This window comes from Zonotrichia albicollis, chromosome 1, assembly GCF_047830755.1.
Source record: "Zonotrichia albicollis isolate bZonAlb1 chromosome 1, bZonAlb1.hap1, whole genome shotgun sequence".
NCBI lineage: Eukaryota > Metazoa > Chordata > Aves > Passeriformes > Passerellidae > Zonotrichia > Zonotrichia albicollis.
In genome coordinates, this window is record NC_133819.1 from 98,219,661 (window position 1) to 98,235,137 (window position 15,477).

The following is a 15,477-nucleotide window of genomic DNA, read 5'->3' on the forward strand; positions in this document are numbered from 1 at the left end:
AGGAACTTGGTAGTCAGTAAAAGCAATGAACACTCAGCTACTTGTATACGTCCAGGTTATCTTTACTGTGCATGTGCAATACGTCCACTACAGACTGCACAAAAATGTAACTAATAGTTGGAGTTTTGTTTGTGGTTTTTTGTTGTTGTTGTTTTGGGTTTTTGTTTGCTTTTTTAAATTTCAGATGTATTTTTTTTTATATTTACTCATCAGTAAATATATAAAATATATACATTTTTTCACCAATACTAGCGAGTGAACAGAAAAGGATGAGAAAGCTTGGGGTGAGAGCAAGCAAGGTAGGCCTTCAGGGCAAGAAATTAAAATTTTTAATGGACTGAAACAAACTGAGAGGCAGACTGAGAAAAGATTAACATACAAAGATAATTTTTTTATGTGGGGAAGATCTCATCTCAACTCTCTTGTCCATTTCTACCCCCTCCCATTCCCAATACTCTGATCTCTTTGTTTTCTCTCCTTCCTTTTGGCAACCTTCTTTCAGCTGGCACGTCACAAGATTCATTTTAACTATAGCAGTCAGCGGTGTTGTGGTGTTTCGGCATCATAGTCCCTATTTGGTGTTCCTATCAGAGAGGTACTGGGAATTTACAGGGTTTTTTGCATCTGACATGCCCTGATGTTTCTTTGTCCGATTGCTGCTCGAGATAGGTGAAAAGCTAGACAGTAGGAAATTCCCAGGGAATTGGAAGTTGCAACAGTTAAGCTCAGAAGTACAATAAAGATATTATCACTAATGGTATCAAGTCCCTGTCAGATAGAGCCTTTGATATGTTGATCTTCAGAGAACTTGTGGAATGTTAAAGGACAGAAGTCAGCGCAGTAAAGAAGGAAAAATATGTTATGAATAGACAGCTTTGAAAAAAGGATGCAGAGATAATAAGACTTCATCCTGTAATGAATGAGTCACAGAAATAATAAATAAAAAGAAGACTGAAAACTTCTTAAAAAAACCTCAGAAAAAGTTTTTCAAGTTCCTCTCTCTGTATGACATTTGAAATAAGGGAAATTTAAAATTACAGCGTGCTAAGAGATGGCTTTTGCAAAAGAACCTCTACAAAACTGTGAGAATTACATTTGTGCACCTGCAGTTAAATGCTAAAATGTCACACACATAGATGCACAGCAATATCCACTGCTTGTCCACCTTTCATCAGTTTATTGGGATGGAACCCATCTGACACAGAGAATATAAAAATAATTAAAAAAAAGTTATTTGAATTATAGAAACCAAGCTTGTGAGGAGTCAGTAGGCAGCTCTTTAAAGTTCATCTTATGCAGAGTGCAGTAAGGAAGGAACAAGGGACAATGTAAATGAGACCAGTGACTAATTTTCCCACTGGTGGAACTCCTACACATTTTAACTGCAGATCAGTAAGAATATACTTTGAAGAAAGATACCCATGTTAAATAATGCCAATGGTGAGGAAAAAGTCCAACTGGCTTCAGAAGCAGTTTTGGGAATATACAAGCTAAAGGGAACAAGCAGGTAAGAGGGAAAGCAGAGCTGCTAGCATTAGTCCAAAACAGGAGATGCAGACACAGAGGGAGTCAGTGCTCCCAGTAATGAGAGACTAATCTTCCCCTATTTATGTTGTCTTATAATGCCAGCAATAATTATTGAGCCCATCCTCCACTTCTTTTCATTTTTAATAGCCAGTAAATTTTGTCTCTGTGTGTGATTTATTTACTATTTTATGGGGATTTTCACTTTTCCCTTAATATATCACCCTTCTATTTACAAAAATTAAAATATTTTAATTGAATATCAGTCTTGAGCCATGATAGCATAAAATGTATTGCCCTAGCTGATACAGCAGGCCCCTGGATCAGTTTTGGGTAAACATCTCTTTTCTGGTCTAAAACAAGAGCAGCAAAACTGAAGCTGCTTTTCAAGGTTAGGAATATTTCTTAAAGATTAACCTGATTAGGCCATCATTTAAGAAAAACTGACCAAAATGGCTACAATTATAGTGCAGGAGTATACTGGCAATGGAGAGTGTATGTGTCTCCTCTATGAAAGGTTTTGTAGCCACTAACACCAACATTGAAGACAGTGTAAGAAAGCTTTTGTTCAATGTAGATTGACCATATTTAAGAGGTAAGAAGGACCCAGATTGAACACTCCCATAGAGGTGAACGATGTAGCTCTTCCTCCTGAAGAAATGTTTTTATTTTGGGAAATGCTTGCTTCCTTAATTCCTTCTTCTTGCTGCAGAAATGAGATACTAATCTATTTTATTATTATCACAAGTATCACAAGGGGTCACATAAACTTCCCACCAGTCCTATTTGAGGAAATGTGAGTAGCCCAGTGTGCATCTGGTTAGAGCTCTTCATATTTCATTGAACAAGCATATCATGCACAGCTAAAAGGAATTTTTACTTAGTAAGTGATGCTTCTCATGTAATTGCTCTTGATATATCCATGCGAGCTCAGCCTCCCGTGCTAAACAAACCCCTGTTGCAGCAATCACAGTGCATTTATAATTAGCTTAATAAAGTCCCTTTGTTATATTGTTCTGCAGATAGAAACAGTGTCCTGCAAAATGACAGACGGGTTTGAGTTGCAATTAAGAGTTTAGCAAAATCTTGATAGAGCAGATGGAGGACATTAATATGAGTTTACTGTGAAAGAGCAGCACAGTGATGGTGACCACATGGAGAAACAATTAGCCATAAACTGAGAGGGCAGTGACATATATCCTTTGGAAAGCATTTGCACGTGGTGCACTGCACCTTTTCATTTTTGCTGGGTGCTGATAAGGATGTAGTTTATTGTGCAATACATGGTACAACTCCCCCCCCCCCCATGACTATTATAAGGCCATCTTCTTTTGTGAACCTGCAGTTATGTACAAAAAAATTCACAAGCATATACACACAATGTCTATCATTTTTCCAGCTATCATCAATTTATTTTTTCCAACTATGATGACAAACACAAATTTTCAAAAATAAGATCAGCCCTCAGATCAGATGAGCAACAATGTACACCCATCTTCAGTACGTGCTTAAGAAACTCCTGTGCGAAATAGCCTCGCATTATAGACAAAGCAATGTAGTCCTAGAGTCTAAGTTACATAAAATAGAGAACCCAAACCCTCTAATGACTCACCTCCCACTTCACCCCCTCATCACTTTGCTTTACACGAGTCAGCAAGAGCTATTTCCAGAGTGCCAGCAGACACATCAAAGTGATATCAGCAAACACTCCATTATCACTCTAAATGTAAATTGTAAAACAGAACAATGGTTCGGGTTGGAAGGAACCTTAAATACCATCTAGTTCCAACCCCACTGCCATGGGCAGGGCACCTTCCAACCCCACTGCCATGGGCAGGGCACCTTCTACCAGAACAGGTTCCTCAAAGCCCCATCCAGCCTGAACTTGAACACTTCCTGGGATGGGACATCCACAACATCTCTGGGCAACCTGTTCCAGTGTCTCACCACTCTCACAGTAAAGAATCCCTTCCTAACATTTAATCTAAACCCACCACCTTTCAGTTAGAACTCATTCTCCCTTGTCCGGTCACTACACGCGCTTGGAGAAAGTCCCTCGCTATCTTTCTAGCAGTATGGCTTCCGTACTGGGATGAATAAATCATTCCCTGGCGTCGGTCAAGGCTATGCCCCCTCATCCCGTCACCGGTTAGTTACCGGAAAGGAGAGGCGGCTCCCACCCGGCTACACCCCCCGCAGGAAGGGGCTGGACGCTTTGGTTCCCTCTGCCACCCGCCGCCGCCATCCAGCCCCGCAGGCCCGGCGCCCGCGGCGGGGCGGGAGGCGCGGGGCCTCAAGGGAACTGTAGTTCTCTGCGCTCCCACCGGCGGGCCGCGGGGCGATGAGAGTTCCCGGCGTGCTTCGCGCGCAGCGCGGGGCGGTGGGCCCGGGGCGGAAGCGGACGGACTACATTTCCCGAGGTGCTCGGCGGGCGGCTCCGGCCGGGCGGGCCGGCGCGGCGGTTGAATGCGGCGGGCGGAGCGGCGCGATGGAGCTGGCGGCGCTCGTCAGGAAGCTCGGTAATGATGGCTCCTCTCCCTCCCGGGCCCGCCGCCTGCGGCCCAGCGCCGCTCTGCGGGAGCCCGGCCGCCCCTGCCCGGCCTCCGCCGCCCCTCGCCGCTCGTCTGCCTGCTGCTCTTCCACTCCGCTCCCGCTGCAGGCGCGGAGAGGGCGGCGGCGCTGCCCTAGGGGGACACGTTTCCGTTATGAAATGCCAAGGGCTTCTCCTTCAGTTACGGTGCCTTTCTATTCAGGGGGCTTGGGTAGCTTTTTGTTCGGTTGGTGAGTTTGAGGCAGCTTTACCCACCACATACTCTGGTAGAAGTTCCGCTACCAGGTTAAATCCATAGCGGCGCATTTGGCACCGGATTGTATCAGTATATCTTACAATGTTTCACCGCTTTATAACCATGCAAACACTTGATGAGGTTGTCGCTGGTGACTGCTAATCGTATTTGTCTTCCTGGTAGGTGTAATACTGGCAGCTTGTGAGCCGGCTGTTTTTCACTGCCTCTCTGGCAGCGTTCTGTTTCTCCAAATAAGAAAAGAGTTATGTCAAATAATTTTATGGGTTTCTTAATCACTTTTTTTTGGGCAGGTCATGAACTGACAGAGATAAGAGAGCGATCATTGAAGACCATTCTGTTTAAACTTGACCACAACCTGATTTCCTATGCTGATCTGGTCCATGAGAAAGCACTTTTTCGTAACCTTTTGGAGTGGTTCAATTTCCCAGTCGTACCAATAAAAGAGGAAGTGTTAAATTTTCTGAACAGTTTGATCAAGGTATGACATACTAACGTTAATTTATTTTTAAACTCTATGTTTTTAGAATACTGAAGCTAAATAAAGCTGGGTATTACTTGACTCTGTATCTCCGTGTAATGAGACTTTCAGAATGTTTTACAAAGACAGGAATAATGAAGCCACTGTATGTAGACCAAAATTTGAAACAATTACAGTGACTTCAAATGGGTGAGAGAGCTGAGAAAAAACGTTTTTTTTGGGTTTCTGCTTCAATTTCTCAGCTTGTTCAGTTTCTCATCTAGTGCTTCATTTTTAACTTGGAGCGTGATTTGCAGCTAAGCATTTGCATTGTTCCTGCAAAGTAAGGATTTGAACATTGTTGAAACTAATTTGAGAAAATGTTACAGAAACTTCAGATAGTTCAGATTTTTACCTTCTTGTGTTTTAATCACTAAACTGCAATTATGCAGAGTTAAAAACCAACTCATATTTCTCAGCTTGTTCAGTTTCTCATCTAGTGCTTCATTTTTAACTTGGAGCGTGATTTGCAGCTAAGCATTTGCATTGTTCCTGCAAAGTAAGGATTTGAACATTGTTGAAACTAATTTGAGAAAATGTTACAGAAACTTCAGATAGTTCAGATTTTTACCTTCTTGTGTTTTAATCACTAAACTGCAATTATGCAGAGTTAAAAACCAACTCATCCTTGATACTGATGGACAGATGTCAGGGTTTAACCCCAGCCAGCAGCCAAGCCCCACACAGCTGCTTGCTCACACCCCACCACTGGCACTGGGTGGGGAGAGAATGGGATGGGTAAAAGGGAGAAGACACATGGATTGAGGCAAAGGCAGTTTCATAGGAAAAGCAAAAGCTGTGTGCACAAGCAAAGCAAAACAAGGTATTCATTCACCACTTCCCATGGGCAAGCAGGTGTTCAGCCATCTCCAGGGGAGCACAGCACCCTCACACAGAATAGTGACTTGAGAAGACAAATACCATCACTCCAAATGTCCCCCCTTCCTCTTCATTTCACCCCCTTTATAGACTGAGCATGCTGTTGGAACTAGATGATCTTTAAGCTCCCTTCCAACCCAGGCCTTTGTGATTCTGTTATATGGAATATAATATATATCCCTCTGGTCCTGGCTGTGTCTCCTTCCAAACTCCCCTGTACTCCCAGATCTTGCTTGTCAGGACAGCAAGAAAGCCTTTGGTTCTATGTAAGCCCTGCTTAGCAGTAGCAAAAATATCTCTTTATTATCAACCCTGTGTTCAGCACAAGTCCAAAGCACACCCCTGTGCTAGGCACTGGGAAGAAAATGATCTCTACCTCAGCACATTGGCCTAAATGAATAAAGGCAAAGTATAACATAAGAATTTCAATTCTTTTCTATCTTCCCCCTACTGCTCTCCATTTTCTGCCCCCATCCAGAGACCTTAAGACTCTTCAAACTAACTTTGTCAGTTATTTGTCTTAATGTAGCATCCAGCTGCTGCCCAGAAAATGGTTGGAATTGGTGCAGTGGAATTCTTCTCTCAGCTTCGCTCCGACGTGGATCCAAATTTGCAGGCCATAATTGATGGGATTGTGGACAGACTGTTCTTTCTTTCTTCTGAACTCCCTTCTGGTTCTTCAGTATGTTATCAAGCTCAGTCTCAGCCTTCAGTAGATCAACCAGGTAAATTACCTCTTTTGAGCTGTAATTTATTTTATATTAAAATAAAGTAAATGAAAAGACTGTGAGAAGCTGATGTTTTCAGGCATAGGAGGCGAATTATTCCTGAGAGATCAGTGAAGTGTGTGCTAATCAGATTGTGCCAGAGACAATGTGACCTTAGCTAAATCACCTGGTGGCATTCCTGTAATGGAACTCCATATCCATTTCCTCAGTGTAAAATATCTGTTTTCTATAATGTACAAAGAGCATGACACAACTTCCAAGGACAGCTTTATGGCAGCAAGTCTGTAGCAACTTCAAATAAATCTGTAATTTAGCCAGTATGCTTTGCTGCCGTTCTTTGTATAGTGGGCTCTAGCTTGGAAAGCAGTTCAAGTCCTATGAGAAAAAAAATGAAAAAGAAACAACAATAGTTGATCCTACTAGAATGATTTTTTGCAACTACAGTAGCTGTATGCTCTATGTACTTAGTATTGGATAAGCATTTGTCATAGAAGAATACATAAACTTTCTTTAAAATGTCACATTATGTGTTAAGTGCTATTCCTTGCATCTGTTACCTAGCTCATTATCTGTCTGTTACAATGATTTACATTTCCTCCTAGATGTAGTGTAACCTATTTGGTTCTTCTCTTCTGCCTTAAAAATTTTGGAACAGAGTTTGAAGGAGAAAATTACATATCATATTACATTACCTCCTGCTTATTGTGGGAAAGACAGTGCTGTTACACAGTGTGTGTAGCCCTAATGACCACACCCCTGTCCCTCATCTCTGCAGTCACAGAGATAAAAGCAATTTTTTGGTGGTTTCTGCACCTCTCTAATGCTTGGAGATTTACTTCACTAGACTTATGTGCCTGGTGATTAAGTTTTAATATTTTTTCCCTCCAATGCCCACACAGGGGCAGATTTTTACTTATTGTTTCTACTGTATGGAGAAGAATAATCTTCTACATGTGCATTCTTCAATTATATCCTTCTGAAACTACTCAGTTGAGTTATTTATACTGTAAATTGTATGCATGTGTGTATGGAATAATCCTTATGCTTTCTAGCAGGAGTGTTGTATTTTTCTTTCTGTTTCAACTTAAGTTACTGGAAAAAATTACTGTAAACTAATAACCTGGCATTATCTAGTTTTATCCTTTGAGCCAAATATTATGCTCTACAGAGATTGCTTTTAGTGTTAACATTTCTTGTGTATTTTTTATACAGTTTGCATATGAATGACATGGGGCAAAATAAATTTGTACAAGAGGACAACTTTCTAGGTGATGTAAGAAGACAGCAATTTGGTAGAAAAAGATTTTAAGTAATTAATTAAAAAAGGCAATTTTATTCCTAGAGAGGTAGATTAAAGGAAAGCCATTTATTTGGATGTCAGTCCTCCATCAGGCTGTGTAATTGTTTTTGCTATTCTTTGTATGGTATGCTAGTTAGTATAAAAAAATGGAGAAAAATGTACCCTTTACAGTTGCAGAATATGATAAAAAAACCCCAAAACCATTAACACAGTCTTTTTACTCAATTTTTCTGATCATCTGAGACCATTTTAACCTATTAGGGAAACTGATGTAAAACTCAAGGGCAAGAGGGATGTAGTTAAGTAAGAGCATGAAAATAGAGTTTTTTTGTGTGTGTGCATTTTTTAAACTTACCCCTTTTTTTTTCATTTTAGTTCTGCCTCAAGAGGAATTATTCACTGGATATTTTTGTCAAAGTAGAAGTCATCTGCCGCAGTTAGAAATATCTCCCAAAAGAACAGTTGGTATGTGTAGTTATAAAAGAATATGTTAATTACAGAAAGAACTTAGAGTTGTAATTTAGATGGAATTCCATTACAAATGTGGATAGCAAATTTGGCTCTTCTTTTTCCTTTTGTTATTCTGTGAAATCTAACACCACAGAATACAATTATAATGCTTATAAAAATGACATTCATCTTAATAGATATTTCCCTTTTCCAGAAAATAGTGTAGCTCTTTAGAATATCTAAAGTACATTAGAAAGTGCTGCAATTTTAAAAATTATTTAAATTGCCACTGTTTTCCAGATGATCTGTTTTTCATAATCAGAAGTGGCTTAAAGGATTAAGTACGTTTTATTTCAACAAAACTTAGTCTGAAGTACCTTTCTACTTTTTAGAAAACTGGTTTAGGTGCTAGAGGAATCTTTGCTTTGTATTTAAATGAAAACCAGTGTTATGCTTTGATTTTTTTTTTTTTGTCAAATGAAATAAAGTGTTTCACTGGCAATCACAGATCACTAATATTTTGTCAAGTCTTTGCATATACCAGTATACTAGTAGCAGCTCACAGGAGAATTTCTTATTCAAAATGCAGTATGGTGCTGAGATCTAGATTTTAAAATGTGGCTTTGCAGTTACTGTAGGTAAATCATCAGTTGAGTTTTTAGTAGTGGATCAACTATCTTAGGAATTGCGCAATAATTATTACAAACTTTTAAGTTAGAAATAGCTTTAAAGATATTTTCATTACAAAGTTATTATGTGTCATAATTTTGTAAGAAAAATAATTTCTACTGCTTGAAGAGTATAACCATGAGGTGAATTTTCCAGTTTTAGAGATCATGCCAATGGATAAAATATTCTTTAGTAGCAGATAAAAAATTATGATTTGATTGAAAGCATGATGTGATAGATTGAGTATTCTTCCAGTAATGTGTTCATTATTTGGTAAAGCTTTCTTCAGTAAACATATTTGATTGGGATTTGGTGTGACCTTAGTGGTGTTTTGGTATTTCTGAAAAGTCTGAAAGCATTTGAGTTTGTGCAAGCCTGTGCTTACTAAAAGATATCTCTGTATAAGATAGTATATTGTTTATAGGTTTTTTATTTTGCCTTGAATGTATATGTATAGTATAATATTTCTATAAAGTATATTTCATCCGCTCTGGTTTTTTTTGCAGTGAAATGTTTGAAATTTTCCACCTTTCCTTGGCTAACTCTGACTTCAACAGATAGACATGTTCTTTCATCAAATGAAAGGTGCAGTAATAGAAGCATTACAATTTCCTCATAGTTTTTCTTTTTCAGGATTAATGGCTATAAGTTTCTCTCTGTCTGTGTCATGAGCTTGTTCTTGTAAATAGCCCAATGAGCTAATTTTTGATAAATGGTCATAAAATCTGGGCTGAAGCTGGGCAATATCACTCTGCATTTTTTGTGTTTAAATCAGAGTGTCTTTGGATCTTTTGTTCATGACAGTTCAGTATGTATTTTAAATTTCTTAAGTGGATCAAAGATTTCTTTCAGCTAATAATAGAACAAGCTGAAATAAAATAATTATTTGCTCTACCCCCATGACCAGTTGGTAGGAAAGCCCCTACTTTCAGTAGTAGCTTTAGGCCAATAAGTTTAGGTACAGGGCCTTATCCAATCATTGAGTCATTCCAACTGTCTTTCTGCAGTGACTTTCTTTTTCTTTAATTTAGAAAAAGTGTTTGAAGTGCCCCAAGGGAGAGTTCTGTAGTTGGGATTCCTTATGAGTTGTCACAGAACTCTGATAGATTTCTAGCATAGTTTTTTTGTGTGTGTTTGTTTTTTTCCTTTTGAAAGATCTCTGAAGCTGGAGAACCTATAAATATTTAATTTCCTTTATGCTGGAGTATAGAAGAGGAACGAACACAGATTTGTAACACTGGACATATTTGATTATTTACAGTGATTTCAGAAACAGTGGTTTCTGAAACAATTGGAAAAAGTGAAATAGACTGTCCTAAAGATTCTTATAATTTACTAATATTCATTTTAAAGAATAGCTAATAAATTTCTCCCTTTTATGGAATTTCTCACTTATGTAATGCAAGTGCTTTGAATTTATACATGAACCTTAGTAATGAAAGAAACTTTCTTACTCGTATGAGTTATATTACTTGCTATATACCACTGAGATAATCACTAGCTTCACAGGGAATTTCCAGTAGTTCTTATTTTAATTTCAAATTCAGAATCAATAAAGTTATTTCTCTTCTTGTAACCAAATTTTACTTGTGGGAATTGAGTTTGTTCTTTATTGTATATATAGCTAAGGAATAATTCAACTGAAAAAATGATGTGACAATAGAATTACAGAGATTTTTTTCTTTAGATTCTTCTCTGTTGTGATGATAACTTTCTTGTAAAGACTTGTTCAGGCTAATAATTACTGGTTGGTTTTCTTTTCATTTTAATACATATTTAAATATGAACTTGTAGCTCTTTGAGAAGTAACAACCAAAGTTTAATTTGGAGTACATGTGAGCTTCTTCAGGATGTGATTATGCAAGATTTTCCTGCAGAGATCTTCCTTCAAAGGCCAAAGATTGTACAGGCAAGAATTCACATAAAGTTTTTATTGGTATAAGCTGTGCCAAGGATAAATTGATGCAAATGATTCAATTTGCATCAATTTGTTTTTAAACAAAATAGTTAAACAGAAGTACCTTGATGCTAACTCCAGGTACAAAGGAAAGGGACATTGTCTATATATTGCAGTTTTAAAGTTTTTTGCTTCTAACAATGTATATTGTAATCACTAATTAAGTGCTTTCTGAAGGAGTACTTTGTTTCTTCCGAATAAGATAAATTGTGTGGCTGTTGTCTGCACACCCTCTAATGGGCTCCCATAATGAAAGTGGTGACTTTATTGGAAATATAATGTGAAACTTGGCTTCTTCCTTAGGCCTGGTAGTCTTGCATTCAGTAATGAAACAGTAGTTGAGCCTATTTATTCTTTGCTGTGATTTTGAAAAACACTTGGAAACCTTTTTGAGCTATATTTAGTGTAAGACTTGCTGGCGTGGTTGTTCATGATGATGAATAATGTTCAGGTCTTGATGTTGGTGGTTTTGTCTTTGCAGAGCCTTTTGTCTCTTCTAAACTTGGCCTTTGGAGGAGATGGGAGGCACCAGTTGGCTTTGCAGGCTGTGTCATGCTTGCAACAGCTCTGCATCTTTTTGAGAACTAGGCTTAACTTCCATAGAGACCCAAGTTTTTCTTCCTCAGAGCAAGGTAGGTATTTGTAAGTATTTGAGATACAGGTGGTTTTACTACAGATAAAATTGTCTAAAATGACAGAAAAAACCAAAACCAGAACCTTATGGCAAATGTAATCTTGTGAAATTGTTTTGGCGTTTAGTGCTATTAATATTAATTAAAAAACTTGGAGTACTTGCATCGTTTTAAAGTACTTATTCAGTTTTACTTTCCTGTGATTCCCCATTCATCAACTTCTCCCAGTATCCAATTGTTTGTGTGTCAGCAGGGGAGGGATTTTTAACTAAAATGAAATTAAATTCTGTAAAATAAAAGTGGGCAAAGTTTCAGAAAAGCTTTCAAGCTATTAGTACTTAACAATGGAGTTACTAATTTCATCAGCTCTGTGAACTTTTTTTTTATGCTGATGGCTAAAAATACTTTAATCATTGTTTTTAATTTTGCAGTCATGAAGGCTGCTTCACAATGCTCTTAACGCTTAAATGTTGTAGCTTTAATGGTGTAGATTACTTATAATGGTCTTCTTGTTTCTATTCTGTCATCTGAATTGAGTCAAAGCTTTGTTTCTATAAATTGGTAGTCTGGTTCTCTTCATAAGATTGCCCCTATATTTGGTGTTTTAATAAATGGTACTGGCTGCTAATTCAGTTACAACATTAACAAGTTCAATAGCCTTCCCCAGGCACTGTGTTTCTATTTTTCAAACTCAAGATTTATGATTCAGCTGGAATCTTCAATGGTGTTTGCCTTGGAATTTGGTTTCCAAACTCTGCTACTTTCCGGTGATCAGTTGTTCTAGCTCATCAGTATTTACCTGGTGTTTTTTTTCCATATCCTGCCTTAGTTACTTTTACTGTGTACTATGTAGTATCTTTCAGAGTTATGGATACTTCTAAGGGAAAATATGTTCTTTGTGTTAAATAAAGGCACAGCTTCCCAGAATTCATCTATATCTTACTGTCAAGAAGCAAGGGGTGCTCCTGGCTCTCAGAATCCATCACCTGGAAGCAGCAGTCCTCGGCCCTCTGTGATTGGACGGACAGTTCAGCGTCCTAGAGGAGATGGCCAAGATTGGGATGCAGTGTCTTCTAGGTGAATGAAACAGGAAATAACTTACACTTCAGTTAAAAACATTTTAATATAGGATTATATTATCAGCTCCTTGTCAGTATGTGAATTGATGCAATGGTTTTGGTAACTTGTGAAGATTCAAAGCGTGTTTATGAATTAAACCTTTCTTGAAGTGGTGTTCAGAATACATAAAAACATTGCCACGTTTTGTACCCAACCACCATTTTAAACAAAGTATCTTCCTATCAAATGTGATTGCTTGTGCATGTATTTGTAAGACACAGAAGAGCATATATTCAGTCTATTGCTGGAGAGTCAGGGATTTTTCTTTTTTTCAGCAGATGACCTCATAAGTTCTTTTAAGTGGAATGGCCATCCTGTAGGTAACAGCATATAGTATTGTCAAAAATGTTATGCTCTATAAAGATTTCTATTGAAGTCTTTAAAATTTGTTGTTAAATGTGACAACAAATTTCAGTTCTATAATATTTGTGTAAATATTTGACTCATATGAAGTTATAAATAATCTGTATACCCTCAAAATGTAGCAGTTTTTGTGTGTGGTTTTGTTGCTTGTCATTGCCCAACTCAAAAACTTAAAGCTGCTGTTCAAGTACCAATGTCTTCTAGTATGTGGGATTTTGAAAGTCCTTGTAAATCTGTGTGCTTGTTGGTAGTTCATTTGAGTCTCTGTGATGTATGGGCTTAGTGATTGAGTACCTCCTAGGTATTCAAATAGGCTGTGATGAGAATAGCTCAATTGTAAATACATCTTGACAGTCATATTAAACAGCTACTTTTATTGAAGTCTAATATATTGATTTTTATCAGGTAACTAATATGGCACTGCCAATGAATTCCAGGCTTTATGCCTTCTAGGCCCTGGCCATTTTCTGAAGCTGGACAGTTAACAGCTTAATAGCAGCTGGTGTATATTGTGCAAGAGACTGGCCTGGCTGTCAGTCTAGAAATGAAAGCTGCATAAGTACCAGTTCAGGCAGTGATGAGACTTCCAGAAACCAGGAAGTGCTAGCTAATAGAGTCATTTTAGGAGCTGTTTATGACTGCACACCTTTATCTTCTTGCATTCTGTGTGCTGCAGTAGACCTGGTCACTGCCCACGAATCTCATTTCTTACAAAAATATAATTTAGCCCAGAGGTAGCGTAAAGAACAGCATGATGTTGAATAGAAGATATGATATTGAGAAGGGACAGTAGTGTTGTTGTTTGGACATTTTTGATTTTGATAAGGAAGAGCTGCTTTTAGTGAATCTTGTCTTTTCTTACATAATTGTTATGTAAATTTGTTTATTGCTATTTATTTGTATATTGTTATTCTATATGTAACTCTTCTTTTCCTTCTTCTTTAATCTTGAGACTCTTCAATCTGTCTGTTTGTCTGTTTCAAATTCTGCCTGGAAACTTAACCTTTCCTCTTCTGAATTGTTTTTGTGATTGATACCTCTCCTTCCTTTTCCTCTGGTAAGTTCAGCCAAACCCAAACTACATATGAACTCTTCTGTTGAGTTGGTGAACTCTTCTGTTTTGATTGTAGCTTTTCTGTTGACTTCTTAATCAGTTGGGATTTAACTTCTTATGCATTTTTACATCTTTTACATTTAATTAGACAATAGAATGTGGCACAGTCATACTACAGTTTCTTCAGCTTGTTTAAAAATAAAAAAGGGAACCAACCAAAACCCAGTTATTAGTTATTAAGATTTTAAAGGATATCAAGATTGCTAAACATTGTTTGGGATAAGAAAACTTTAAAAATATGGTCTGATTTTTATTAATTATAATGCTGGTAGTAGAATTAGGTTATTTTAAAAAATTAATACAGTTATGAACTATATATTGTTCATAATATATGAACCATATATACTGTATTTAATGATATAGTTATATACCATAGATGAAATATTTAATAATTTAAAAAATGTCTATAATTTAATAGCATTCTTTATACTTTGTAGTATATATTTGATTACATTTAAGGCTTTCTTGGACAAGGAAATACATCCTGTTTTACAGTGGATGCGGTAGTCCAAAGGAGTAAACAGAGCTCATGCTTCTTAATTTTCCTTTTAAGGATTCTTGTGGCTAGCTATATAGAATGGTTTTAATATAGTAAGTATAATTCAGGCTGAAATTTGATTTAGTAACTTGTATTGCTTCAAGCAACTGATAGATTTTGTTCATAAAAAAAAAAAAAATTCAAATCAACTGAAACTTCTCATGTGATATTGTGTTCGTTGCATGTGTATTTCTTCCAGTACACAGTGCTAAGTGATTTTGAAGATGATTGCCAAAACATTTGGCATTCACTTGTGATGCTACCTGTTCTGACATTTAAAAAAACCAATGAAATGAAATCTCCCTCTTCTTGCAACACTGGTAGATAGCAGAGAAAGTTTGGGATGGGAGGAAGGATATGCTTAAGGCAGGAGTCATGAAACACTAAATGCTGGTTGTAACAGCTGTACATATGTGTTTTCTCTTTGCAAGAGTTAATTATGTTTCTTTTTTTTAAAATTTCTGTTTTAAGTGGAAACAGTACTCAAGCAAATGCCAACTCCAGAGTCTCTCTGCATTCCCCATTTGACATAGGGCATACTGACTTACCAGATATTGAAAATGAGGACACTTTGGAATTACAGATGAAGCAGCTTAGCCTTCCTCAGTTCTGTGTTTCCATCTTGGAAAATGCAATACCTCTTCTAAGAACAGGTAAGAAAGTTTTGAGTTAACACTTAACTTGCATGTCTTGCCCATCCTTAATACAAGATGCTCTTGAGAAGTTGGTCAATGAGGTGACTACCTCAAATAAATAAGGCACAGATGACTACTGATGTGCTGTGGCTGGTTGCAAGAGATCTTTTTTGGAGACTTTGTTCAGGTCACAAAGCTCGAATCTTCTGATTGATTTCCAGAATTGCTGCAGAAGTTTTAAGTGT

The 15,477-nt window shown here is 37.5% G+C and overlaps 1 protein-coding gene and 1 long non-coding RNA gene across 5 annotated transcripts in view; one reads left to right on the forward strand and one right to left on the reverse strand.

The window, feature by feature from the left end:
• Window positions 1-2,907: 2,907 nt before the first annotated feature.
• Window positions 2,908-4,287, reverse strand: LOC141730423 (uncharacterized). Its single transcript, XR_012581902.1, has 2 exons — window positions 3,367-4,287; window positions 2,908-3,336 (listed from the first exon to the last, which is right to left on the reverse strand). It is a non-coding gene; the product is annotated as an uncharacterized LOC141730423 (long non-coding RNA).
• Window positions 3,729-15,477, forward strand: part of RTTN (rotatin) — a 79,952-nt gene continuing 68,203 nt past the window's right edge. For 2 of the 4 annotated variants that reach the window (XM_074547875.1, XM_074547887.1), the window contains exons 1-9: window positions 3,729-4,043; window positions 4,622-4,809; window positions 6,257-6,452; window positions 8,131-8,220; window positions 9,381-9,459; window positions 10,669-10,783; window positions 11,313-11,463; window positions 12,375-12,540; window positions 15,069-15,250. In XM_074547875.1, coding sequence (XP_074403976.1) covers window positions 3,866-4,043; window positions 4,622-4,809; window positions 6,257-6,452; window positions 8,131-8,220; window positions 9,381-9,459; window positions 10,669-10,783; window positions 11,313-11,463; window positions 12,375-12,540; window positions 15,069-15,250 — 1,345 coding nt within the window. In that variant the 5' untranslated portion in view covers window positions 3,729-3,865. Of the gene's footprint in view, window positions 4,044-4,621; window positions 4,810-6,256; window positions 6,453-8,130; window positions 8,221-9,380; window positions 9,460-10,668; window positions 10,784-11,312; window positions 11,464-12,374; window positions 12,541-12,855; window positions 12,899-13,897; window positions 14,003-15,068; window positions 15,251-15,477 lie in introns of those variants that run through there. The other 2 variants (XM_074547882.1, XM_074547890.1) reach the window with 2 other exon arrangements.